Source organism: Ctenopharyngodon idella, chromosome 17 (genome assembly GCF_019924925.1).
Source record: "Ctenopharyngodon idella isolate HZGC_01 chromosome 17, HZGC01, whole genome shotgun sequence".
In the NCBI taxonomy this organism is placed as follows: domain Eukaryota; kingdom Metazoa; phylum Chordata; class Actinopteri; order Cypriniformes; family Xenocyprididae; genus Ctenopharyngodon; species Ctenopharyngodon idella.
The window spans coordinates 12216650-12244354 of NC_067236.1; the positions used below are offsets into that span (position 1 = coordinate 12216650).

General features: G+C 36.5%; 1 protein-coding gene across 6 annotated transcripts in view; it reads right to left on the minus strand.

Moving 5' to 3' along the window:
- Positions 1–27705, minus strand: part of rps6ka1 (ribosomal protein S6 kinase a, polypeptide 1) — a 74385-nt gene that overhangs the window by 11016 nt on the left and 35664 nt on the right. For 2 of the 6 annotated variants that reach the window (XM_051869303.1, XM_051869304.1), the window contains 4 exons: positions 7326–7379; positions 4939–5332; positions 2561–2677; positions 615–696 (listed from right to left, as the gene is read on the minus strand). In XM_051869303.1, coding sequence (XP_051725263.1) covers positions 615–696; positions 2561–2677; positions 4939–5115 — 376 coding nt within the window. In that variant the 5' untranslated portion in view covers positions 5116–5332; positions 7326–7379. Of the gene's footprint in view, positions 1–614; positions 697–2560; positions 2678–4938; positions 5333–7325; positions 7380–9882; positions 10024–27705 lie in introns of those variants that run through there. The other 4 variants (XM_051869307.1, XM_051869305.1, XM_051869308.1 and 1 more) reach the window with 4 other exon arrangements.

The window sequence follows — 27705 nt, forward strand, 5'->3', positions numbered from 1 at the left end:
CAATTAATATATTCAAGAATGATAATAAGAGCCAAGCATGAAAACATTTTTTACTTTAAGTGGCCAGTGAATCAGCAGATTCAGCTTAACAGATGTCTGAAGCAGAAGTTTATCTGATAGCATTTGTTTGTAGGAAGTGATGTTATCAGCTCTCACGAAAACATAAGGTGCGTCCCAATTCACATGCTTGGGAGGTAGAAAGAGGGAACAACTGAGATTTCAGTAAACAGATACCTGAACTGAAAACCTCAGGTTTTGTATGTATGGTGGGATTTTCTGTCATTGGGGTACATGCACAAAAAAACAGGAAGTAAGTGTACCCACAGAGGAGTTACCGTTAACCTGCAACCTCACTCAGAGTGGTATGCAAATTTGCAGTTCAGGGAATATAACAAAACATTGTATTTACAGCATCTCACTATGAGAACAATTAAAAGCATGGTTGGTGTAATACTCTGTGGTTACACAGAAACTAGGAGTGACACTAGAGTAAAAAACATTAAACAGCCCAGGAGAACAATGTAAAATGAAAGTAGCTGTTGTTGAAGCACTGTTTATGTTAGCAAAGGAAGCTTGTGTGGTTTGTGGTGTGTGTGTTTATACTGATGCTCTACCTTTGAGTGTAGCCTTTCTCAGGACCTTCATGGCATAGAGTTGGTTACTGTCAGGAGGGGTTACCTTCCGTACCAAAAACACCTGTGCACACACAAAAAAAACATGTTTTCACTAAACAATTCAGTCACATTGTCTGAATGCAACTTAAGTCAATTTCTGAAAATACTTAGATATTTAATGCTATTAAAGAATGTGCTGTAAAAGCCCTGGTAAAAACTCACTCAGTTTTGCTGATAACACACACCAGAGTTGGGAAAAAAAAAAGAAGTCTCTTTTCTAATTGATGAGCTAAAAAACTTCCTAAAGGAAGTTGAATTTGAATTGAATGACAGGAAGAGATCTTTAATGATTATATTCAACCTAGGCAAATATAATTGTTTATATATTCAACAAGTCATTGCTAAATGTTCTTACATTTACTTTGTAAAAAGGTCCTTAAATGTCATTAGCTGCATTTCCATTACCTTCAAATTGCACAAATTGAAATCGCAAAAACTCCCATAATTCACAAAAAAGTTTTTACGCTCACATGAGACGGTTTTTCAGGGAATTCGAAAAAGGAATATTTCACAAAACTGCAAAGGAAACAGTTTTTTTTCTTTTCGCATTTTGAGGTCACCTGGCGTAAGTAAAAGTTACTTACTTAAACCTACTAACATCCGTTGCCATGATTTTTGGAATGACTTATCGCGAGAGGAAAAAATTATGTTTTAGTCGCATAACATCAGTTAATGGAAACGCTGTCATTTTGCAATTGTTTTTTTTATCAACATTTAGAAAACGTTGCAAAAGTTTTGTGCAAATCTGTAATGGAAACCCGGCTATTGAGATTCGAGTACCATTCAGTACTCTACAGTTACATAACTCGTTGCTTAACTACCATACTACAATGCATTGTTGGAGAAATGAACTAACTATTCAAAACAGTTCACCCAAAACCATAATATAACTTTGTCGCACGTGTCATTTGAACTGCATTGGTTCAACATCAGATAACTTCTGGTAATTATTTGGTATGAGATCAAATTAATGTCAGATTATTGTTTTAAATAACAAGAGTGGCATGATTGGCATCTGAGGGCTACTTTGCTATTTTTGTTCCCCCCCGGGGTAGTAGAGCAAATATGCAGTCTTCAAAAATGATGTTCTCTTGTCTTGACAAACTAAAAGACATAAAATGAAATTTGTTTACAGTACAATTGGAATAAAAAAATATAGATTGTACTGCATGTTAGATTGCTTATTTTGATAAAATGCATGATCTATTCAAGTCCACGTCATACTGACAAGAAACTATACATCTAACCACAGGTCCAGAATAGTAGTCCCAACCACACAACTTTTTAAATGTTTGTAGGCTACAACAGAACTTGCGACTACAGCTGGCTAACAATGCATTTGGGAAACTTATATCGTTCCAGATCAATTAGAGCATTCTGGATGATTAGGTGTTCTTCTAACCTGGTTCATATAAGGAAAGTTAGGGTTCTTTTTTTTTTTTTTTTTTTTTTTTTTTTTAAATAATAAAAAATATATTTAAAAAAAATACAATGTACTATTCTACATCCTGAAGTTCAAATTTGATCCTGTTTGCATCTTGAATTCAAATTTAGAAATGGAATTATAAGTTATAAGGCATTCTCTATTCAATTCTCTATACTGGATGGTACATAACCCAGACACAGGTGATAGGTGTGTTGTTGGGAGGATTGCCAACTTTCACATTCATTCTTGTTTGCTCTGGTCCAGAGCATTGAAACCATGGTCAACCCTCTGAACATCTTTACAAAATCACCATTAACTAGTCTTTGCTTTTGAAAATTGCTGTCACAGTTTCAGCAGCATCTCACACATCAAAGCCGACAAACACAAGACATCTATTAACAGATGTAGCAGTATAGAAGCGTCTTCCTTTTAAAGTTTGTGCATATGAGAGTATTTTTACCTTTCCAAAGGAGCCCTGCCCCAGCACCTTGAGCAGCTCAAACTGCGAGGGGTCTGCCTTCTCTGCCCCCTCCTTAACCACATGTGTGATGTTGATCTCCTTGATCTCACCATCTTCCTACAACACAAGAGACAGAAATGGATATCAACGACAGAAATATCAGGGTAGTTGGCATAAAATATGTAATATCAAACCCAGCATATCAGACCATCTGATTGGTCAGGAAGACAAGCTTGATTATTAAAGCTTAAAGCTGGGTTAAGTGGACATAATATCCTATGCAGGAGGACACTGAACAATGAGCAAATTGCTTTAATCATTTCACAGTAACTGCTTGGGTGGTTTACCATGTATATGTCACAGAACAATGCACTCTATTTCAAGATTTAACCAATACCACTGTTGACAAATATCTCTAGTGGCCTAAGCAACGTTATGAGATCCAAATAAGGCTCAGACTCTCAAGAGGGGGATTCCACTTACCACAAAGCACCCCCTGCAGGAGATAAAGTGTATTAAAATGTTTATATAATATTTATACCAGAGATTTTTTTTCATGGATCAGTCGCATCTACTTTGAACTGAAACTGCAACTTATGAATTATCATCCAAGAACATTAAGGTACCACCACCACCACTTGTTATTCAATGGTTATTTTGCAAGTTTCAACAGCAGGGGTGCAGGTGAGAAGCTCATGCAATTTAAAGTCACAAAGAAAAACACTCAGATCAAATCAGAATGTGTTATCAGTTTATTCTTAACTAAAGTTAGTACATGTTAATCAAAGTGCTATATGTCACATTTCCTCTGTGACGAGAGAAAGAGAGAGGGGGAAACATGTTTGGGAGGAAATGGTTAATGGCTGAAATAAAATTGAACACTGCATTCTGAGAACCTGGCTGGTACAATAAAAGCACACAAACAATAGCATCAAACCCAGTTAGACTAATATCAGAAAAACGGCTGCTTGTCCACAACCCATAATGCTGACTAATTCACCTTTAAAATCATCACTGGAATGGAAACACCAATACATCAATATATAAACCATTTAAAAGAATAGTTCACTCAAATCATCATTTACTCACCCTCATTCCATTCCAAATGATGCCTTTCTTTCTTTTGTGAAATACAAAAGAAGATATTTTGAGAAATGTCTCATACAATGGAAGTCAGTGGTCATTCAAAGTGGTATGGTTAACAACACTCTTCAAAAAAAATATCTTTTTGTTCCACCGAAAAAAGTACATCATAAAGGTTTGGAACAACATGAGGGCAATTAAATGATGACAATTTTCATTTTTGAGTGAACTACTCCTTTATCCTTGTGGCAGATGCTGCAGCTGATATTTGTGTTATGTACAGTTTTATGGTTTATGTACACGTAGGCCTGGTTTCACAAACAGGGCTTAGATTAAGCCAAGATTAGGCCTTAGTTCAATTAGGATATTTAAGTAGCTTTTATAAACATGCCTTAGAAAAAAACATTAATGGAGTGCATCTTGAGATAAAACAATGGCTCTGACATATTTTAAGATATGCCAGTGCAAGTTGCTTTCGATTTAAACAGCTCAAACATGCATTTTAAGCCTTGTCTGTGAAACAGGGGGATTATATCTTTAAAAATTAAGCTAAATGAATATTTATCTGAAGACAACCAGACAAAATATAAGTCTACAGCATGTAATAAATGCTAGTCAAGGTGGATGTTAGGAATCTGAGATATACTGCTGGTTCAGTCAGATTAATTTGTTAATTTCTTATAATATTTTGAATCACTATCACATTACTGTTATTATTCTCATTATTTTGCACATTGATTTATTTACTTCAAAAGGCTCGCCGTTTTATCAATTTATTTTATTATTTTATATTATTTTTAGAAGGCAATTTGTTGCACTTTTCATACAAAACTCAAGTTAGCTGAAAAAAGGAAGATTTTTTTTTTGACAGGTTTTAGGGTGTTGCTGACAAGCAACATAAAAAAAAAATCTAGAGAGAGAGAGAGAGAGAGAGAGAGAGAGAGAGAGAGAGAGAAAGAAAAACAACCACAGCCAAGTGTCACAGAGCTTCGAGACATAGGTGTTCTCCTGCAGATACACCAGATAAAACACGCACTTGATGTTTTGTATTAAAAAGGACAACAAAATTCCAGTCACTAACATCTTATCTGAATGTTTGACTTCAAGCAATTAATTTTTTAGAAGAGTATCATTACAAAAACTTGTGTTTATCTGACAACCAGGTGTGGCCCAATTCAACAAAACAAATATGACATTTCCTTTTCTCAACTAACAACCACCCTTAACAACAACAACAACAACAAACGACAACGCCTCTACGAAGCAATGCGATTATACTGTGTGTGCGCACTGACCGGTGTCCATGTTGTATGTTCATCGGTTAAAGCTGCACTAGATGGAGCCGAGTTCGTGGTGCTGTTCGTCTCCTCACTGGACTGAGTGGCATTCGCTAAAGTCTTACTGTGCTGCCGCTTGAACAGGTAGAGAGTCAATAACTGACTGACTTTAAACTTCCTCTTCTCTTTCTCCATCTCTTCATCCCTCCTCTAGCCAGGGCATTCCACTGTTACCCCCATCTGCCTGCAGTCGGGGCAGCCATAGACAACAAAACTCATCCCAGAGAGGGAGCGAGCAAGGTCTGGCCGTGCGTGTGAAAGTGTGTATGGGACTGAGGGTGTGTGCTCTGCCCTGCTCAACAACTAAAGTAGGCAGGAAGAGGAAGGAAGAGACTGAGACCTGAAAACAGAACTGGTGAGAGAAAAAAACAGAAAGAGAGAGAGAGAGACAGAGAGGGAGGATGTGACAAATAATGTGTGTCAGAATGAGTAATAAAGTTAGATAGAGGAAATAAAATATTTTAAACCATTTTATTATATATTAATATATTATATTAAAATATTATTATTACTTTTTTAAACTTAATTCTTTTTGGTGAAGTTTCTCTACATGTGAGCTGCATCTGGGTCAAATTTTGCTGTGATGGCATCAAAACACCCCCCAATGGGCATTTTTAAAGTTGTTTCTCCATGAGGAATATCTCGATGCACTGGATTATGTTTATTTGGGCTCATTTTCATCGGGAGCATCCACTGTAAGTAATGATCAGCCATTTTCTATGATCTGTGCATGCTTCATGAAATTATGAGCAAAAAACGTCATGTGAAAGCTACATTTGATTTTAGTTAGCGCCTGTGGGGTGTTGTGTGTTGTAACTCCGTGAGGAATATCTTGTGATCGACGCATTGGATTATGTTGATTTTGGACTCATAGAATCTCCTGTAGATTCCACAATCGGAGCATGTTTCATGAAGTTACGAGCGAAAACGTTACATAAATGCCGCATCCGTATGTTGTTTACATATGGGTCTTGGAGGCTTCATGTACTCACTCACATTTAGTCAAAGCCCAGACCAATTATGCTTGCTGTATTCTACTCCGTGAGGCCTTTCAAATGACATATGACACATGATTATCTGAGCTGTATGATGTTTTTGACACATTGCAGTACATCGTACAAAAAAAGTATTTCATAAATTATGAAAATATTTTTTTTATTTATCAGCAAAAAATTCAGCACTACTGAGAAGTTAATCAATTTGTAACATTCATTGTAAAGTTCAGACTCTAAGCTTTCAAATGACACCTATTTTGTGTAGATCAAGGCATTAGTTTTGAAAAATTTGCTTATTAATTTTTTTCGTAGCAAGGTGGCGCCCGTGGGCGGTACACTCCGGTTTAGAGGGACTACTCAGCACTCGCTAAGGGTGGTTAAAATGGTTAGATGCATTAAAAAGCTGAGTTTCTAAGCTTTAAAATGATACCTATTTTGTGTTATTTCTGTCAGTGTTTGCTTAGTAATTTGATTATTAATTTTTTCACGGGAGGTGGTGTACCACCGGCGCAAGGGTTTAAAGGGTTTTTAAAGGGTTTAAAGGGTTTTTAAAGGGTTTAAAGGGTTTTTTAAAAAGTTTAACTGATAAATATCTTTGCCATGCTTAAATGTATTTGCCAGCATAGTCAACAGCTGCTTTGTACAAAGTTTAGTGAAGATTGGAGAGCCTAGGAGAAGTTTGAAAAAGCAGGTTTTTTGGGAAAATGAAATGCTTATATTTTAGCCTTTATGGTTCCAGAGAACTTAAAAAAAAAACAAAAAAAAAAAAAAACAGAGCGACAATGTCTGACAGATGTGTGTCTAGCCGCCTGAGTAATAGGGGGATTTCAGACCATCCTATGATGTTTGGTCTCTCTAATAAGAAAATGTGAGAATAATATGAAAATTAGAACAAATACAATATAGGGTTACAAATACAATACTGGACTCTTAAAAAAGAAAAAACAAATGAAAAAACAAAGAATAAGAAAGAAAACTACACAGAACCAGAAAACGATGAATGTATGTCTGTTTCCGTCGGGTGGACACTAAAATGCTCATCCTGTGCCATTATGCTTGGCTGATTTCCCCTCTCAGTGTTCTCCTCCCTCACAATCAACTGAGCTAATAATACAGTGGTGCTTTAAAACACAGGTTCTTCCTCTGACCCTGACCACTTCAGCCTGATATTACAAGAGGAAGTCATAATCAGAAGAAACAACAAACACTCAGGATGGCTGGCGGGCAGCTCAGAGATTGTGGCATGCTCTTTTCCTTTACTGTAAATCCTGATTGAACCCCAGCTTGACAGACAGTATGATAGAGCTCATAGAGCAAAGCAGGTGGCAGCAGAAAGTTCAGGGATCTTACCTTAACATTAATGTCAGCAAACTCTCTCTCTACCCAGGTGATCTGTGACTTGAACTGCTCATGTGGAGTTGGGAGGAAGAAGTGACAGAGAAAATCAAACTGAGGACAGAACGACTCTTATTTACACTTTCGCTCCTGTGCACTGATGAACCACTTAAGAATTCAAGACTCTTCTCTCCACCAAAGTATTGATAGTTAAAGGGATAGTGCACCCAAAACTCAAAATCATGTCATACGCTTTCTGAGACACAAAGCGAAAGATTGAAAGATCTTCCACTCCAGTGGGTCACTGAGTTGAACTCGAGTACTAAATCAGTCAGGTTTAGCAAATGAATCGTTCAGAGCAGTTTGTGAAATTGATTCATTTAAAAGTTCCTAATCAAATGAAAGATTTGTTTATAATTAAAGTTCAGATTAAAATTCGGCCTGTTTCTCACATAAAGCTATCATGTGACTTCAGAAGACTTACAGTTGAGCTCAAAAGTTTACATACGCCTTGCAGAATCTGCAAAAATGTTAATCGTTTTAACAAAATAAGAAGGATCATAAAAATTGCATGTTATTTTTTATTTAGTACTGTCCTGAATAAGCTATTTCAAAGATGTTTACATAAAGTCCACAAGACAAAAAAAAATTGAATTTCTAAAAATGAAAAAACTTATTTTGTTTAAAGATCATATTTTTGCATTTAGTACTGCCCTTCGGAAGCTACAGAAGATGCTTACATGTTTCCCAGAAGACAAAAAAAGTACTATTTATCCTGTTCATTCAATTCAAAAAGTTTATATCTCTGACTCTTAATGCTTCGTGTTTCGTTCAGGAGCATCAGTGAATGTTTGAACCTTCTTTAATAGTTGTGTTTGAGTCCCTTAATTGTCCTCAGTGTGAAAAGATGGATCTCAAAATCATACAGTCACTGCTGGAAAGGGCTGAAATATGCAAAAGATGCTGGAAAAAATAAAAGAATCTGCAGGACCTGAAGGATTTTTCTGAAGAACATGGTCAGTTTAACTGCTCAGGACAAACAAGGAACTCATGAACAACCATCACAAAACAAACAATCAGTCATGGATTATCCAGGTAACCACACACAGTATTAAGAATCAAGGGTATGTAAACTTTTGAACTGGAATTTTTTTATAAATTCAGCTATTTTATTGTCTTGTGGACTTTATGTAAACATCTGTTATGTGAAATAGCTTATTCAGGACAGTACTAAATAAAAAATAACATGCAATTTTTATGATCCTTCTTATTTTGTTAAAACGTTTAACATTTTTGCAGATTCTGTAAGGGGTATGTAAACTTTCGAGCTCAACTGTATATAGTATAGTGGTAACACTTAACAATAAGGTTCATTAGTTAACTACATTAACATGAACTAATAATGAACTGCACTTATACAGCATTTATTAATCTTTGTTAATGTTAATTTCAACATTTACTAATAATCTTGTAAACATTAGTTAATGCACTGTGAACTAACATGAACAAACAATGAAACAACTGTATTTTCATTAACTAACGTTAACGAAGATTAGTAAATACAGTAACAAATGTATTGGTCATTGGTTAGTTCATGTTAGTTAATACATTAACTAGTGTTTAACTAATAAACCTTACTGTAAAGTGTTACCGGTATAATAAATGAGAATGAATAGTGGGTCGTTTGACCTAATAGAAAAGAGTCAGTCAAAACAGGTTTGAAACAACTTAACAGTAAATATTAATTTTTGTGTGAACTATCCCTTAAAAATGCTGTAGTGAAGAACTGAATATGGTCGTTCAGTGTTGAAACTAAAACAAATTGTATGATTCAAAACTTCCTGTTTCAGCTGAGGTTGACAGAAACTCTAATAATCTCTTTTTGCAGTCACTCTTGCATTCAACACTAACCTTTAACATTTACGCACACTATATAAAACCTATTTGATCTTTCACTTTACTTTCATTCTGCTTCAAAATGACCACTATCACAACACAAACAGCCAAAGGGGAAAACAGATGCACAAAAAGTTCTTCCGCTGTCATTAGTCTTGCATCTTATTTAGTAATAGCAGTGAGCACATCTCTGTAAGCTCTCCAGTACGTACTAAAAAAGATTCATGCTTTCGACAGAATTTTTAACTAAACGATTAATATTAAAGTGAAACCACACAGGATTTAACACCCAATATTTCTCGCAACACTAAGCAACCCATGAAACTTCAGGCTGCAGCTTTTTGCATTGTAAACCATATGCTTCCTGTTGCAGAAATTTTCAAACCAGAAGTTTGGTCAAACAGAATAGTTACAGCTTACACATGAGGGATGTACCCACAAAGAAAAAAAATCTTGTTTAAAAAAAAACACACACCTGTAGAACAAGAAAATTTCAATCGCAAATGATGCTGCACTCAAACACACACAGACCTTCTCTCGTTCCCAACCACAAAAAAAGAAAAGAGCTGGTAACACAGGCGAGATTATGCGTTTCGTGTCCCTCTCATCACATCTCAAACAAACCTCTCTACTATACTTCTCTCAGTCCCCTCAGATAAAGGACAAGTACACTTGCCTGTTGCATGCGTGGCTTGGTGCGGAAGATATGCCTCCACATCTCCACCCTGACCCATGTCACTGAGGACAGATGCTGTCCGTCACAGAGCTCTCTGTCTTTCTCTCTCTCTCTTACACAAACAGACCTCTTGAGGTTTGAGAAATGAGGAAATATAAAAAAAAAAATGCAAGGGCTAGAAGGGTCATGCGTATTTAGATGAGGGTATAAAGTAGGAAATGGTGAAACTTCAGAGAAAAATAACACGTCAACCTGAGTCACTCAATTCCTTTCTTTGTATTGAAATGGACGTGTTTCCACACTCCGATGGCTTTCGCTGAGGAAGTAAGTGGTTAGTAATATCCCCACCAATTTTTTCCATAGCCAGTTTTGTCCCCACCACTTGTGCAAATCTATGAGCATCTCTAATTGTTGAGGGGTTTTCATTTCATTTGTGAGAGTTATAAGCAGCTATTTTAGGCCTGGTTTCACAGACAGGGCTTAGATTAAGCCAGGATTAGGACATTTATGTAGTTTTTATAAACATAGAAAGAAAAACACATTACTAGTGTGTATCTTGAAACAAAACAATGGCACTGACATATTTTAAGATATGCCAGTTCAAGTTGCTTTCATTTAAAACAGCTCAAACATGCATTTTAGTCTGCGACTAGGCTTAAGCCTTGTTTGTGAAACCGGAGGTTAATGTTTTAATGATACTGTTGAGGTTAAAAGCAAGCGCCTCATACTACAAACAAAAATGTTACTGATGTAATGTCGCTACACCAACTAGTAATATTTGGCATTTATTAGCTGATTTAAGCAAAGAGTCCCTGTATCGGATCTCTGGATCAATACACAAGCTAGTTATTTTTCTGTGACACTTTTTCGAACTCATCCTAGATGGTTTGCAGACCATGCTGGCAAAAATTTTGCTTTCCGATAACTCCAACCATTCTTGAAAAATTTGCGAATGAATTTTACGTAGCGATGTATCTCGGTGCTTTATCACATTTGAACCAAACTTGGAACATGTCCTCACAAGCATGATCTGAGGCAATGTTCAGTGTTTCGGCACAGTGCCACCTAGTGGTCCAGAAAAATGGCCATTTTAGCTTGTAACTTCTAAACCGTGTGCCCAAAAATCATATAAGTGGTCTCATTAGATTCGGGGCAATATGCCGACTCCAGTGATACCTAATCCAAATATCCAATGTCGGCCTTTTTAATTTTGTAGAAAAATACTGTATTTTATGAACACATGAACATATCGTTATGAAACTTGGTATGGGTCATCGGCACAATGCTCTGAAGGAGTCTGAGAAGTTTCGGACCAGCGCCACCTAATGGTGAAAAAAATTATTTAAATGCTTATAACTTTGGATGTGGTTGACTTATTTTCCTTAGATTCCTGAATCCTGAGTCCAACGATACCAAACTTGCTAGGTTTCACTTTATGATTAGTGCAACGTTGTGATGTAGCGTTTAAACAACTTTTGAAAATATCTTTGAAACTGTTGAGACGAAACCACCATAGGAAAATCGAAAACATATGTCATTGGCTAAACACCAAATGTCAAGTTTTTGATAGTAAGTAGCAAAAAAAATTCAATCAAAGTCATGCACTACTCATTTTTTATGTGCTCATAAATATAAATGTCTATAAATCCTTAACAAATTGGAAAAGTTTTCACCAAATTTGACACACTTATGTATGGGCACACTCTGAGGTAACAAAAAATTGGTGGGATTGTGTCACTTGGTGGTGCTATAATTGAACAAAACATGAAATTGCCTCTAACTGCAATATAGTATTATGATTATAAATTGCTATATTTTACGAATGCACTGGTGTATCATTACAATTAGCACCATGCCCTGAAGGTTCTCAAAGTTTCAAGTTATGAATTTAAAAAATGCTAATAGCTTTTCATTAATTTAGCCCATTGTCATTAAACTGGTCTTAATATATTTCCTGGGTCATGCCAAGAACATAGATACCAATGTTGCCATAGTTGTCCAAGCTGTATACCGCATCAACAAAGTCGATGGAATGAAGCCAAAAGACTGTATTTGACTCTGTATCAAAAGAGGCTGTATTTCTTATACTGACACCAAACTTTGCATGTGTCATTGACACCTTACTGTGACCACACCACACCATAGGAATAAATTAAATGTAATTTATTCCTATGATGGCAAAGCTGAATTTTCAGCATAATTAATATTCAACCTAATTAATATTCATGAGCCTTTACCAGCAAACTGAGCATACTGTGACTTCCCAACCAGCATGTCCACATCTTCCCTTCTCACCCGCCAGTTTTAAAAACAAAATGACGCCCATGGTCAAGCAGTCTGCACTGCTGCTGCCCAACATCACGCCCTGACAAACTTGACTACAGAGTCTTCAAAACCATCTGAATACAACAGTCACAGTTCCGAGTGTGTTGCTAAGCAGCGAGCGCCGCGGAGTCGGCGGGAGAGCTGCACGCGACTCGTCTCTTTGTGTGGCCACCTGTTGCACTGGGTTACAGAACTGCTCATTCCAAACAAAAACGCGCACGCAGCTGGTGTGTGAGCGGAAGCGATATGCACTGGTCACGCCAATAATCTGGCAAAAGGGCTCAGAAAGGCTTAAGAAATAATTGGCAGACATGAAGTGGGAAAAACAGTTTGAGCCTCTTTGATCAGTGAAAGGTGTTTATGAATATGTATGCTACCCCTCATTAACTGAGCGAATAAACATGAGCTTCTAATAGTCTGGTTGGGCTAGTTGTAAGTGGCCGAGCACTTCATAGTAAGAGCTTCTGAGAGGCACGCATTGTTCTAGTGTCTGTTACTCTGGAACGAGCGAATGGGTGCTGCTGCTGCAGCGCATTAACTGGCCACTAGAGGGCAGTGCAGGTCTGTGTAATTTAAATTCAAAAGGCTGTGTAATTTAAGCATTGTAAATGTTTCAACATGCTTTATGTTGTATGCTGTTGTAAAAAAAAAAAAAAAAAACGCGTTAAAGAATCACTGATTTTTCTACCTCAGAAATCTCACAGCAGCACAATCCAAAAACACAGTCCTAACACAGATAACACAAGCATACTGATTTCAGAAAGCCTTAAAAAAGGAACACTGCAGAGCCTTTTTTTCCCCCCTTCCTTAATTAAATTTCTTCCTTATCAGGTATATACCTTGTTTCAATATCATGGTTGTATAATAGGGGAACACTGTTAATATCTGATCTGAATCTCATCCAGTCCATTGCAAATTCAGTCTAAACAAGCATCTATAACCTGACAAGCAGCTCATTCAGTGAATCTTATTACCGTCAAAGACTATCGAATGCTAGACGCTCCTGGATGAACTGAATACCCTATAAGAACGAGTGCAACAAACGATGGTACATTCATTCATAAGTCTGTTTACACGAAACACCATAAGTCATCATTTAACTCCAAGTACTTAAACTTTATTAGCCACAACCTTATAAAGACTTATTTCACAGGTTGGTTTCACAGACGAGGCTTAAGCTAGTCCTAGGCTAAAATGCATGTTTGAGCTGTTTTAACTGAAAGCAACTTGCATTTTGTTTTGTTTTGTCTCAAGATGCCCACCAGTAATTATTTTTTCTAGTGAACATTTATAAAAGAGCTACATAAATGTCCTAATTGAACTAAGGCCTAATCCTGACTTAGGCTAAGCTCTGTCTGTGAAACCAGGCCATAAAGTTATAAAGCATGTAATACGCATTCATGTGTCACATTGTTAGCAAATGTTTAAACTATGTAACAAGATATTTTTCAAAATCTGAAGTTTTCAAAACAATGCCGCACGTAATGGGGACACTGAAAATGATTTTAACAGGCAAAACTGTTTCCCAATCATAGCAGTGGGCGTTTACTTCCAAGTCTTGAATGCGGCACGCCCATCAAAACAGTGTTTCAAAGAGAGGGTCAAAAACAGGATAGACAATAGCCTACTGTTTCTAAATTAGGATGTTTTTTTAAAGTAAAAATCTTGAAAACATTAAGTGGACCTCAGAGAACATTATTTAAATAAAAAAATGCAGTTCATGACCCCTTTAATATTTCATCTGTCCACTAAAAAGCTTTTCCTGCCTTAAGTCCTGAGAATCAAATGAACCTTAGAGTTGCACTGAACACACTGGAGTGATTCCTGTTATCAAATTCAGATTCCTGTTTCCTGTTATTCTGTGACTCCAGTTCCATTCCAACACAAACAACAGTGCTTGTTAGTAGTAAACAACATACCTCGGAGGTTAAAAATGCAGCTATTGAGATTTATGACGTTTATGAATACTCACCTCTCCTATTTTTAATCTTTGTATTTCTGCAAAAACCCTGCCCATCGTAAAATCTCACTGGTCCAAAATTCTTCTGCATGTAACAGTTCATTAAACATCTTCTGAGTGGATGTGATTATATGACACTACACCTCAGTTTCATTTTCAGTGTGGACAGTGAAATCGTTTGCAATGCGTCAGGTTAAAACACAGCGTGACAATTCACCAGCTGTAAAAAGTCTTTAAGATTTCACAGAGTCAGAGTTGAACCAACAATTGCAAAATTTAATTTCCGTACTTAATTTTCCACGCCTGGTCACAAAAAATGGGAGGCAAGTGTATGTCCGCAAAGAGGCTCCGCGTACACCTTCCGATGACGATTTTTACGTCACATGGACCCCCGGCGCACATGGAAAGTATAACACTAGCTTTACACAACTCTCATTCTTGAGTGGTATTTTTATTTATTATTTATTCTGACTATTAAAAAAAAACTTTAATTTTTTTTTATATGTGGAAGAAGAAGAAATCGAGTGGCAGCACAGCATCATGCAAATCAGATAAATGTGAGAACTAGAAATCTAACCTTGCTGCTTAAGTGAACAGCCTGTCTGACACAGAAACTGAAACATAATAGGCTGTTAAAATGCAAATAAATTCAGAGAGTTTGGAGTGAGTCATGTGAAGTCTGGAGGGGCTAAATATATGCAGTTTCTAACAGAAGTAGAGAGGAGAGGCTGATTACTCAATTAGGTTCTCTTCCTCCATATATATATATATATATATATATATATATATATATATATAGTTACTTTTTTTTTTTTTTTTTTGCTTTTTCATGAACTGTGTACCTAAATAAGTACCAAATATTCAAGATTGGATGGAGAGTCTGAATTTGGCATTGAATAATCATACTGGTCAAACAATGATCGAAATATTGTGGTGGACGCATCTGGCTCAAAGTCTACGGTGGTTGCGAATCTGCGACACATCGTGTTTCATTCTGCTCTATATGCATACTCGATAAATGATATTCATAGAGGGGAAAAATTGTGCCAAATTATCTGATCAGAATATATGAACAGTTCTGTAATTGAGTCACATTTCAGATGCCCTTTGTTTAACCTCATTGATTTATGCACCATTTTCTAATTTAAAGAAAATCAAACTTGCAGCCTTGACCAACATCCCATTACATTTTCTGCGAGTCAAAGGTGAAATCATGATCCCTGTGAGCTGTTCAGAGTGGTTCAGGAAAAGAGAAAAAAGAATGCAGGAGGAAAAAACAAAGCAGCGAGAGAAAGAAAGAAGAAAATATAATGAATTCTTCTGGCAACTGCACTTAGATACACCTGAGTCAGCCACTGGAAACACTTGAGTTTCCCCCTGTTGGGAAGGAATCTATTAAATCAGTGATTCCTATCAAGGTGTACATGTACCACAAATACTGTACTTAAGCAGGTTGCAAACATTGCTGTCAAAACTCAAAAACAAAAATTATGCATAAAAAACAAAGATTATTATTATTATTTTTTTTTAATTTTAAAGATTTTTTAAAATTATGTTATTGCTTTCATTTCTTTTAAAGCATTTACAAACACTCGCAAATATGGAAAGAAATCTAAATTTGTAAAACAAAAAGTAAAATATATTTGCATACATTATTGCATTATTAATAAAATAAAACTAATAATTAGTGATGCACCAATCATCATTTTTCATGGCCGATTCAGATACTAGTTGCGATTTTTTCCCCTTTATTTAAGCAAATTTATTTGCTGTTTATTTGCCCTATAACAGGCAAACTGGCCTTAAATGAAAAATATCTAGCCATTGGAAATTAGAGGCACCACTGCATTTTAATCATGATCTAAACAAAGATGCTTAACATGTAGCATGAGCAGTTGTTATTGATTTAAATTAGAAACAAAATAGTCTGATTTGTGAAATTATGCTACATAAGACACACCTGCACAAAACAAAAACAACAGACGGACTGAATGAAAATGCAAATAAACTCTGTCAGTAGGTGGCGCTTATAACAGCAGTGATTTCTTTGGTTACTGCTGTACACAAAGCAGCGCTGTGCTACTTTATATGGAGGGAAGAGGAAAATAAAATAAAACTGAAACTTTTCTAAAGTCAGTCAGTTCCCTTCACAGATACATTCCTATAAACCCCCACCCCCATTTCAATATTTATATTTTTCTTCTAATATTTTGCGCATTGTGAACAGTGAGCTTGCTATGTCTGGTACAGTATTTGCTCTACTGGTGCATCTGTGCTCTCCTCTTTCACCGTGTCCAGTCTCTGGCCTGTGTTAACATTAAGAATGGGACAATACATGGATACCTCAGCGAATCGAGAAATTATTCTGGATCAATTCTGATATTTTCTGTATGTATCGCGATTCTCTCTCGAATCGATTCTGAGCTTAGTTTTCAATAGCAGATGGCACTGCGTGCCTTAGAAACAGACGTAATCTGCTTCCTTCCAATTCCTTATACACACCACTTGAACCTTCTATAAAATAATCATTCATAAAGTTCAAAAAGTTTGAAGCGAATTACAAGGGTGTTTGCAGAGGGCTGTTTAAATTAATCTTGCGTCATAACAGCATTCTGAGGTGCAAATACATTGAACGCATGAGCACTCTTCTTCATGAGCATTTAAGCATGCGGCTAAAAATTAGAAGAGCGCCATTAAAAACTGCTGTTAAAAACTAAGCACAGAATCGATTTGCGATGCATTTGGAAAATATCAGAAACAATCGCGATAGTATTGTCCCAGCCCTAGTTAACATTCTGTTTACAGACTTTGTAATATTTCTACACAAATGACATTTTGGGAAATGATTGCAATGTAGTTTGTGCACAAGTCCGGAATAGAGATCAGCAAAATAAAACTAAAAAATGGTTCTGATTTATGCCTGATTGAAAGGTGCATCTCTACTAATATAATATAATATAATATAATATAATATAATATAATATAATAAGTTTAAATGTGAATCATTGGATTAATGGGCACTAAATGATACAAGATAAAATAAGTTATGAAACCTTGCATTAAAATATAAGCATTTAACATTTAATAATTTTATCGAGCTAATTAGCTAATTAGGGTGATAAACCTTTTAGACTCATTTCAAGAACATGTTTATTCAACATTTCACAAGAGAAGAACAGAGACTGAAAGAAACGGACGATATGGGAAAGCAGACATTTTTTCACATAAACAATTGCTTCAAGCAACAAAGGCCAGAATAATTTTTCATTTTCACTTTGAGACATGATTCATTACATAGGAGGTGCAAAGGGTTTCAATCAGTGTTTAATTAGTGAATCAGTAATTGCACCACTGCTGGCAATGACAGAAGCCCATCTGTAGAGTCTAGTGTCTGAGATTTGTGAATAAGTTACACTGGTCAGGTGTGAATGGAAGATTAGGGTTGTGGGGGGTGTCAGAAAATAATGGAAGTCATTGTAGCGATGAGGACGAGCAGAGTAACCATGGAAACTGCTGTCAGGATGAAGACAGGTTTGAAGACGAGAGCCATGGGAGCATCAGAAGGCTCTATATAACGATATGCATGTATAATAATTTACATAAATTATACATGTACACATTCAGTCTGTTTCAAACAGAACACATTGAATCAGAACAACCTAGACCTAGAAAAGCTGGTTAAACTCATTCTGTAAGAATACACAGAGCTGGTGTCCATACACCTGTGCAAAAGGAAAAACCAGATGACCTTAATACTTGCGTCACACGCTGACTCTGGACACACGTTTGAAGATGTGACGTATATTTATGTGCATACGAAACCCAGACAAAACTGATTAACATGCACACACACACACACTCTGAGATTAATGCTGTCCACCAGCACAAGGGCACAGCTCATTAATTCATAAAGCATGTTCTGTGGAGGCCTGTTCAACCCAGGACACCTTACACCACATGCACAGACCCCAAACACAACATCACACCCTCCTTTACCGTTACATGTTTTCTTAAGGGCACCAAATAACTGTCTGTCCCCAGCTGGCTGGACAATTAAACAATAAAACAAGACAAGGGCTCATGAATCACACCCTGAGCGCACCTCTGAGAAGGACTAAGTCAAAGTGACTTAGCAAAAAAAAAAAAAGAAAAAAAAGAAGGAGAAAAAAAAAAAATGTATCGCCTGCTAATGTTGGGTATGCAGGGAAGGAGACCACAGGCCATTTTTTTTTTAAATGGATGTCAATGGAGGAGAGGCTTCACTAAGCTGAATAAACCGCTTTTGCGGGAAAACGGCTTATTTATTGAATCATCAGCCCATCGGCTAATCTTCAAAATGTTTGCTCTTAAACATTCATTTTGGATTGATTGATCTAGTGTACACTGAAAAAAAAAAAAAAAAAAAGAGAAGTCATGGACAATTGCATGACAGATATGATTCAGTTTGCGGCACTTCTTATGCATTTCTGTGGTATCTGCAAACAGTGAATGACTGTCATAATTCAAGGACATCAAGGCTGTAATGTAATTGGTTATCAAGGCACATGTGATCCAAGTTAGCCTCGGAACCTCCTATCTCCCAATAATAAGACCATCTCTGGCTATGGCTCTCCTTTAACATAAAACCTAACTAGGTTCTGCTCACCGCAGAAGAAAAAGCAGAAATTTACTGGCCGATATTGAAATTCTGAACTATTTTAAAGTAAATCAATATGAAAATCCCAAGGGGGCCTCAATATGATCTAAAATGATTTAAAATAAAACAAAATAAGCTTTAAAATAAACAAACACCAAAATATCAAGATGTGTCTTATTTTACTTCATCACATCAACAACTGATTGTTTCCTTTGAAGAATCAGGATTCCTACAGTCTTGGAAAACCTGATTTTAAAAGAGTGATTTCTAGATCTGGAAAAATTATGTTAAATAATAAAATAATGCCAAGGACATTTTTATAATGAAAAAATATTGGTCTAGTTTTGCCAAGCTTTAAAATATTTGGTAACACTTTATTTTAGGGTCTTTTAACTAGTTGCTTATTAGCATGCATATTACTAGAATATTGGCTGTTTATTAGTACTTATTAAGCACATATTAATGCCTTATTCTACATTCTTAATGCTATCCAATACCTAAACTTAACTACCTTACTAACTATTAATAAGCAGTAAATTAGGAGTTTATTGAGGGAAAAGTCATAGTTAATAGTGAATACAAGTTCCCTATACTAAAGTGTTACCAAATATTTTATCATGTAGAAAATAGGAGTAAACATTTTTAAAAATCATTATCCTTAAAGCTGCAGTCTAACTTTTTTTGGTTAAAAATTATCCAAAATCAATTTTTGAACAAGTACATAACCAGCCAGTGTTCAAAACTATCTCCTTACCTTTGCCCGATTCATAACAGTAAGCTTGTAATAATGTTTTATAATAAAATCGGTACTGGTGGGTTTCCGTGGGAAATTCAAGCATACAGCCGTTTGTCTTTGCGTCATTATGTCATGTCTGTTTACATAAAGATGGAGTCCCAGCTAGTAGGCTATATGGCATGTGGAGGATGCTGCAGGTGACAGATCATTTATAGCCTTTACTCACAGCAGCTGAAATAATTAAACTTCCCATTTTGATGGCGGATTGTAATCCAGAATGGTCCAAATGACAATCATCAGTGAGAACTGGAGAGTCACCCGTAGTCAAAAGCAAAAGACTTCAGACTGCAGAGTGGCTACAGAAATTGAAATCTACAGGTAACGCTAATACACACTAAATACACATAGTCACGCAATGCTGATGTTGTTAACAATTTGAGAACAAAGTATTAACAACAATAATAATTTTCACTGTTTTACGTAATCCGAGCTAAGCGATCGTAGGATTTAATCACCATTGGCAGCATGATTTATTGTAATGCTTTTTTTCTCAGTTGGTCAGAACAAAAGTGGCAGATTTGTTACTTACTCCTTCAGATGACATTTTCTGGTGAAAATTCTTATTTTGGTCATACTTCCAAGATGTAGAATCTGTGATTCCGAAGTACAGTATCAACACCGATGTGGTGACTGACAGCAAACATTAGATTCATCCGCGCTGAGGACCCGTGCCGATGCACAACCCACGTAAAGATGATAATTCCGCAAAAAACTGCAATTGCAGGTTTCAAACAGAGATGGCGACAAAGAGGCAAAACTTACGGACTGTAGCTTTAATCCAGTAAATTACAATGACTGGAAAAGTCTTGCAAATTCATGGGTTAAAAAAGTGGGATTCCTGAAAAGCACTCTGGAAGCTTCTGGAATTATGAAATTTAATTAACTGAATTGTAATTATAATTAATTTAGTTACATTTTTTTCATTTACTGAAATTAGGCGTGCCCATGGATTCAAATAGCAAAACTAAAGCAAGGGAGCCTTCAAATATTGTTGTGGATTATTTAACCCTCAAGTCATTTCAAACATTGTTTTGGACCCCATTGACTTTCATTGTATGGACAAAAACTGTTAAATATCTTTTTTCAGGTCCCCACAACCCTAAAAATGTGGATACATTCTTGATTAAAGAGCTAAACATGGCTTAACAAGTCTCCACATGCTTTGATCATAGTCGGGAGTACAGGGCGCACAGGGTGATTGGGCACAGGTGAGGGGGAGTTGCATTCAGAATCTATAAGGAGATTTGGATCAATACTATCATTCTTCTAAAAGCCATTTATGTTTTGTGTGGAGTGGATGAGATTTACGCATGTGTGATGATAGCATACAGACACATCAGCGCTAATTCGTGACTCACTGCTTTATTGACTTTAGTTGAATCAACACAGCCTGCACCGCAAGTCATTGTTAACCAAAGCACAACCTTACAATAATGACCAATAATTCAAACAATATCTGGTGTGATTACATTTCGAGAATGTCGAACACACCTCAGCACAAACAGAGGCAATAAAGGGTAATGATTAATCCTCTCAAAACCTTTGGCTTTGACCAGGGTGATCTGAGAGTAAAACTGAAAGGGGAAGAGGAGATGAATCAGACTTTGTAAAGCAGAGGCACAGTGTTCATGAGTAGGGCAGTAGTATAAGAGCTCAGGTAGAGATAAACTGCGACACACTCACACCTAAAATGAGTGTCTGAAGGTCAGCCAGAAGCAGCAGTGTCCTGAGCAGTTAAACAACTGATGGATGTGAAGTACAGACGGGCATCTTCAAGCATGGCTGACTTTTCTCATTTCTCCAGGGCTGATGATAAATGGAACAGAGTTGTGTGTAATTTAAAACACTGCCGCAGTACAGTGTGTTTGTCACTTTAACATGACAAGAAAACAGTGAGAGCCTGAGAGGAAATCTTAAAGGAACAGTTCACCCAAAAATGAAATGTCATCATTTACTCAACCTCATGCTGTTTTGTGTTTCACTGAAGAAAGTCATACAGGTTTGGAACGACATGGGTCGTTGATGACACAGTTTTCATTTTTGGGTGAACTATACCTTTAAATTTGAGATGCACCGATAGCAATTTCCTTGGCCGGTTCCGATTTCTGATTGTGTGACCTGCCGATACAGATTTTTGCTGATTCCGATTTTCTTTCTAAGAACTATAATTGACAGCATATACAAACAAAAATCTACTTTTCTTCAACAATTTTATTTTCATAAAAAAAAAGAAAAAAAAAAGTCAGTAATAAAATAAGAATAAACAAATTGCAAACAAGAGCATAATTAAATGCAACAGAATAAAGAGAGCTATGAAATAAACCGAAATAAATCTCTCCAAGATGGGCAGTTTGACATAATTTTGTGTGTATTTGACCGTTTAAGTGCAGTAAGCCACTCAATTTGGTACTTGCAACTCACAAGCTGTTTGAGGCTGAGAAGCGGCTTGTGTGCTCCAATAATATAGATCAATGGCACACCTCTTTTGGTGTGAGCGCGAAACCTGTGGGAATTAGTAAAATTATATGCAATACAAGAACTATTTAACCGGAGCGAATGAAATGAAATACTGAGAGGTAGGGCTGGGCGATTTTTCCAATTAATTCAAATTTAATGTTTTGCCTCGATTTTATTGTTTTTAAATCGAGAAATCGCGATTTTGATTACATATGTTAGCAAATGTTACAATTAGACATGTTGACAATACAGCAAAGAGAACCGTTGAGAGAAGAAAATGATCAGACCACATGATAGCGCGCCTGATTAACCGCTCTGGTGTGACGCTCTGTAAACGTAGAACACATTGCTAGTCTTAAGCGGCTGTTCACTTAGAAATGCGTTATTGCATTGAAAAAAAAAAATGAGACGCGGGCAGTGGAATTAGGGAAAAAAAAGCAAAGTTATTAAACGTGTTTTTTTTTTTTTTTTTTTTTTAACTTGACCGCCGCGTTTTTAGAATGCCGTTTCATGGGTGAGATGCTGCAAAAGACGCAAGACGGAGTGCAACAGCCAAACATGTCTGCCAAACATAAAAACAATAGGAAAAATAGCACAATGTAATGCAAAAACCTGTAAAGAACTACTACTGTATGTTTGATATTTCATGTTTGCATGATACTTTCTGTTTTACAAAGCTTTTTCTGTTAATAACAGCAAAAAAATTACTGGTGTTATTTATTGCTATTACTTTTTGGCTAAGAAATATTTAGCATTTTTCTTATTTTATATTATTTCTGAGTATACAGGATTTAAGATAAGTTTGTACTAAATTTGCCTTCATATGTCATGCATATTTTCTGCAAAGATATTTAACAAATCACAAGTCATTTGTTTTACATTTACACCATGTTGATCACTTCAGGTGTGGTGCATTTGGAATATAACTTTTTTTTAAACCAGATTGTTTATAATGTTACTTGAATCATATTGTAGTTACATTTTTAAGTTGACTAGTTAAATATAAAAAAATAAAAATCGAAATTGTGAATCGGTCAATTGTACTTGGGGAAAAAAAAAAAAAAAAAAAAATTGAGATTTCATTTTTTTTTTTTTGCCATATTGCCCAGCCCTACTGAGAGAAGGGTGTGTGTCACTTCGCCGTAAGAGAGAAGAAAGCGAGAATGCTTAACGGTGGCCCCTCTTGTGCCCCCTATTTGAAAAAAATCCTATAATCGACCCTGATCGGTGCATCTCTACTTTAAACTCAACACATTAGCATCTGGGTATGTAAAAAGTTGGACATTTTGTGGGAACTCGCATTTGTAAAGACATTTTCTATAAATACAAAAGGTGGTGTGAAAAGTGCCAGCGCAACAATACACTAGTAAAAAAAAAAGCATGCTGTGTCTATGAATGAGCAGATTACTTTAAATATACTATAAAAAATGTTTATATGTTTTACAGAAATATTCTGTAAAAATGCTACAATAAAAACCTGTAATTTGGTTAATGTCCATTAGGGTGTTTTGTGTTACATTTTCTGTTATTCAGTTAACTCATTAACTAAATCATTATTTTATCAGGTGTATGGTGTGCATTACCCTGATGGTGTTTTGTCTTTGTGTGTATGAATGAATATACGAGATTTGTCCATGTTTTATGGACAGGCCCCTTATGATGAACTCGATATAACGTATGATTGTGCCACTTGTATTATTACGGTGATTGTCAGTACATTTTAATGAAAAAACAAAACAGATTTTGATAGTTCAAGTAAATTGGTATATTAACATTCTACTATAATATATAGCATCCTGTAATACCAGAAACATTGTTAGAGTGTTATACTGTATTTAATGTTCCATAAGTGAAAGCTAAAATTTTTTTTTAAATTAATTAAAAGGCTTTTATTTCTCCATAAAATCGGCTACACGTGAATATAACCCACATAAAAGCTACATGCTGTTGTACTGGTTATGAAAAAAATCACTTCTGATAGGTCAGCTGGCAGTCGTGCATGAAAACACACTAGGATTTTTCTGCACGAGCACAGCAAGAGATTCCGCTTTCAGTACCGCCTCCGTTCTGCCTCTGCCCTCTCTCCCATTGAAAATGAACTGGAAACTCGCAGCAACCAAAAACAGCATAAAACAACCCTAACATGTCCCACGAAACAACATCTCACAAATAAACATTTCATCACAGCATTCTGTTGACTGAACTGAACCCCTATGCAGTCAAGATGCACAGCAGGAATCCTTAAGCCTCGGAGCAGAGATCAGTTTGCTGTTTTTGTCCAACAGTGACAGCAGGGCCACGAGGAGGTTCACGCTTCGGGTCAGACAGATGTGAAAAAAAAAAAAAAAAAATAGCTTCAACACCTACAGACGTCTGAATCTATTTCTGCCTCCACACACCATCTGTCCTGCATGAATCTGCTCACATGGAGCACTGCAGCCAAAAACAAATATAAACAATCATCTAATATCTAACAGCACAATCTAATGAACAAAACAAGCCTCTCATATTAAAAATGTGCATGTATTATTGGAACAGAGATGAAAACAAAACAATGACAGTTGCTAACAAAACCATGTGATGAGCCAATTGGGATTATAACAGAATACCTAGTGATCAATCAGATCATGGCAAATTCACAGAAACCATGTCATGCTTAATATTTGAAACAAACCCATAAATTCATTAAACATCTTACCTTTGAGGATTTAAGACACACTGGAGGTTATCCTAACTTACATCTTAAAGGGTTAGTTCACCCAAAAATTAAAATTCTGTCATTAATTACTCACCCTCATGTCGTTCCACATCCGTAGGACCTTCATTCATCTTCAGAACGCAAATTAAGATATTTTTGATAAAATCCGATGCCTCAGTGAGGCCTCCATTGCCAGCAAGATAATTAAAAGGTACTAAAAACATATTTAAAACAGTTCATGTGACTACAGTGGTTCAACCTTAATACTATAAAGCAAACTATTGAAATTGCGAAACACTTATGACGTAACAAAGCCTCGTTTACTGAAATTACGTGACTTTGGCGCTCTGAGCCACTGAAAATTGACAGAGATGGAAAATTCACTACTGAAATCAAGAGCAGGGTCACATTGGGCCATACAGCAATGGGTATGAATAAGATCTGGAAGAGCAAAGATATCACTCAAACTACCAAATCCAGATTAGTCAGAACCATCATCTTTCACATGACGTTGTATGACTTCAAGAGTTGGGCATTATAAAAGGCAGATAGAAGGAAAATTGATGCAATCAAAATGTGGTGCTGGCAGAAACTGTTACAAATACCATGGCTAGCCAGGAAAACAAATAGAGAAGTACTGGATCGAATAAAACCAGGTTATGTCACTAGAAGCTGAAATCACTACGACTGACTTATTGTGGCCATGTTATGTGTGTGCAAACACACTAGAGAAAACAAACAAAAAAACAAAAAACAGATTTTGATAGTTCAAGTAAATTGGTATATTAACTAGGGGTGTGACGAGATTCTTGCAATCTTAGAATGTGATGAGATTTTTTGTCAAGGTGAAAAGCTGTCTCGCGATATCGCCATGATGGAGCATGAGGGTGAAATTAGCATAGAATATGCCACCGCTACATTTACATTACATTAAGGTGCCCATCGCGGCACTGCCTCCACTGTCATTTTGCTTTTTAAATAGAAATAAAATCCATTTAATTCAGTTGGATAACAGTCGTGTCAATTGTTAACTATTGTAAATGTTTGCTGTGCTTATCCAGCACAAGCTGCAGAGTCACACACAGTGCAACAGTAGGGCTGCACAATTAATCGGACGATTAGAAAAAAACATCGCGCTTAAACGATTTGGCTTAGTGCGATTATGAATGCGATTATTTTTTTATGCGCGGCTTGTCAATGAAATATGGCTCCAAATGCTAATCCATCTGAAAGCACTGCGAGTTTGAGTCAATTACAATATACATTTGAAAAAGCAACACGCGTCAAACATCTTTCGAGACATGAGAAGCATTTATTAACATCTTGTCCAACAAAAGACAACATTTAATAACATGTTTTTAGTCCATACTCACTTTATAACGACAGTTGAGTGTCCTTCTATGAGATGATGTGGCTTCTTACACAGAATAAGGCAGTCATGTGTTTATTAGTCATGTTTAATCAATCAAAACGTTTCAATTTTCTGTTTATTCAGCTACAGCGATAGTATGGGATTTCCTGGAATGACGCGTGTGCTACTTCGGCAGCAGGGCATTGCAGTTTCTGCGCGAGAGCGCCCTCTGGCTTTCAGATGGAGAAGCATTTACTACTGATGACAGAGCTGTACAGCTCTGACAAGCTGCGCATGAAATAATCGCAGCCTTTGCCAAATCGCATGCGATAAAATTGCGATAAATTGTGCAGCCCTATGCAACAGGAATCACAGTTCAATGATCACGTGACAAGAGTAAGGCGAGATGACTGACAAGACCATGGCGAAGGATTCATTGCACAATGTCCGTAATGTTGGGAATGGTCAGTGGAATCAGAAGAAGGGAACGGCAAAGAACTCAGCTGACTCCACACCATCAAAACGGATACCAATATGAATATTAAAAAGAGCTGAAAGAAGCAGTGCTCAACAGGATAGGATGGAGAATGCCTGTCCATAAGTTTGGTGAGAGTCGGATACGACTGAATGGACAGATCATCATCATCATCAATATTTACATCATCTTCATTTTCAAACGGTATCCCATCAAGCTTTTATTTTGACGGATTGCTAGTAAATAAATAAGTGCACTGCAGTATCAGAGTGAAGGCACTGTATGTTCATTTACAAGCCTGCAGCTCACAGCATCTGGAACGGCTTGATTCGCAGTAAAAGAACCAAGCTGTTCTGTCACTCTGAAACACTGTATCATAAACAACACATGTGTAAATGACACGCTTCTCTCTGAAACATATAGTTACTTAATTATTTCTGATTGAAGCTGCTAAATTACTCCTCTAAGGGGAGCCATAGATCATGACCTGATGGATTCAATCGCTGGCCTGCAAATTTGACCAGACCATCAGCAGTTATGCCAGATCAGACAGATTAAGTGGATAATCAACATGAAATCTATTTAAGGTCTATTGGTTTAAAGCCACTGCAGGCTGAGCTATCATTAGCTGATGAGGCTGCAAGTGTTTTTCCCCTGCAGTAGACCAAAGTAGTAGGACAAATTTATACAAGAAATCGTAGCATAAACAAATTAATATTTTAACAAGAAAATATTATCCACAGCCATGACATTGAGTCATGTAATAAACTAATAACACTAAATAACCCAGAAAGAGAATATTTAAACAGTGGCAAGAGGCTGTATGAGAAAAAAAAAAAAAAAAAAAGGAGATAACTAGGTTACTAGAGAGAGAGAGAGAGAGAGGGGGGGGGGGGGGGGGGGGGGGGGGGGGGGGGGGAGTGATCAAGGAAGAGAGACTTTCTTTTGCTATATGGACATCAATAGCTGGAAGATTCTCTTTAATGTATTGACTTTACTGTTTGCGTGAATCACCACAAATGGTGAACAACAGTCACTGCAAACAGGTACACACAAACACTGTTCTCTCCTTCAAACATCTGGAAGGGATTGAATTGCCTACATTTTTAAACAAATGTAGAAAAT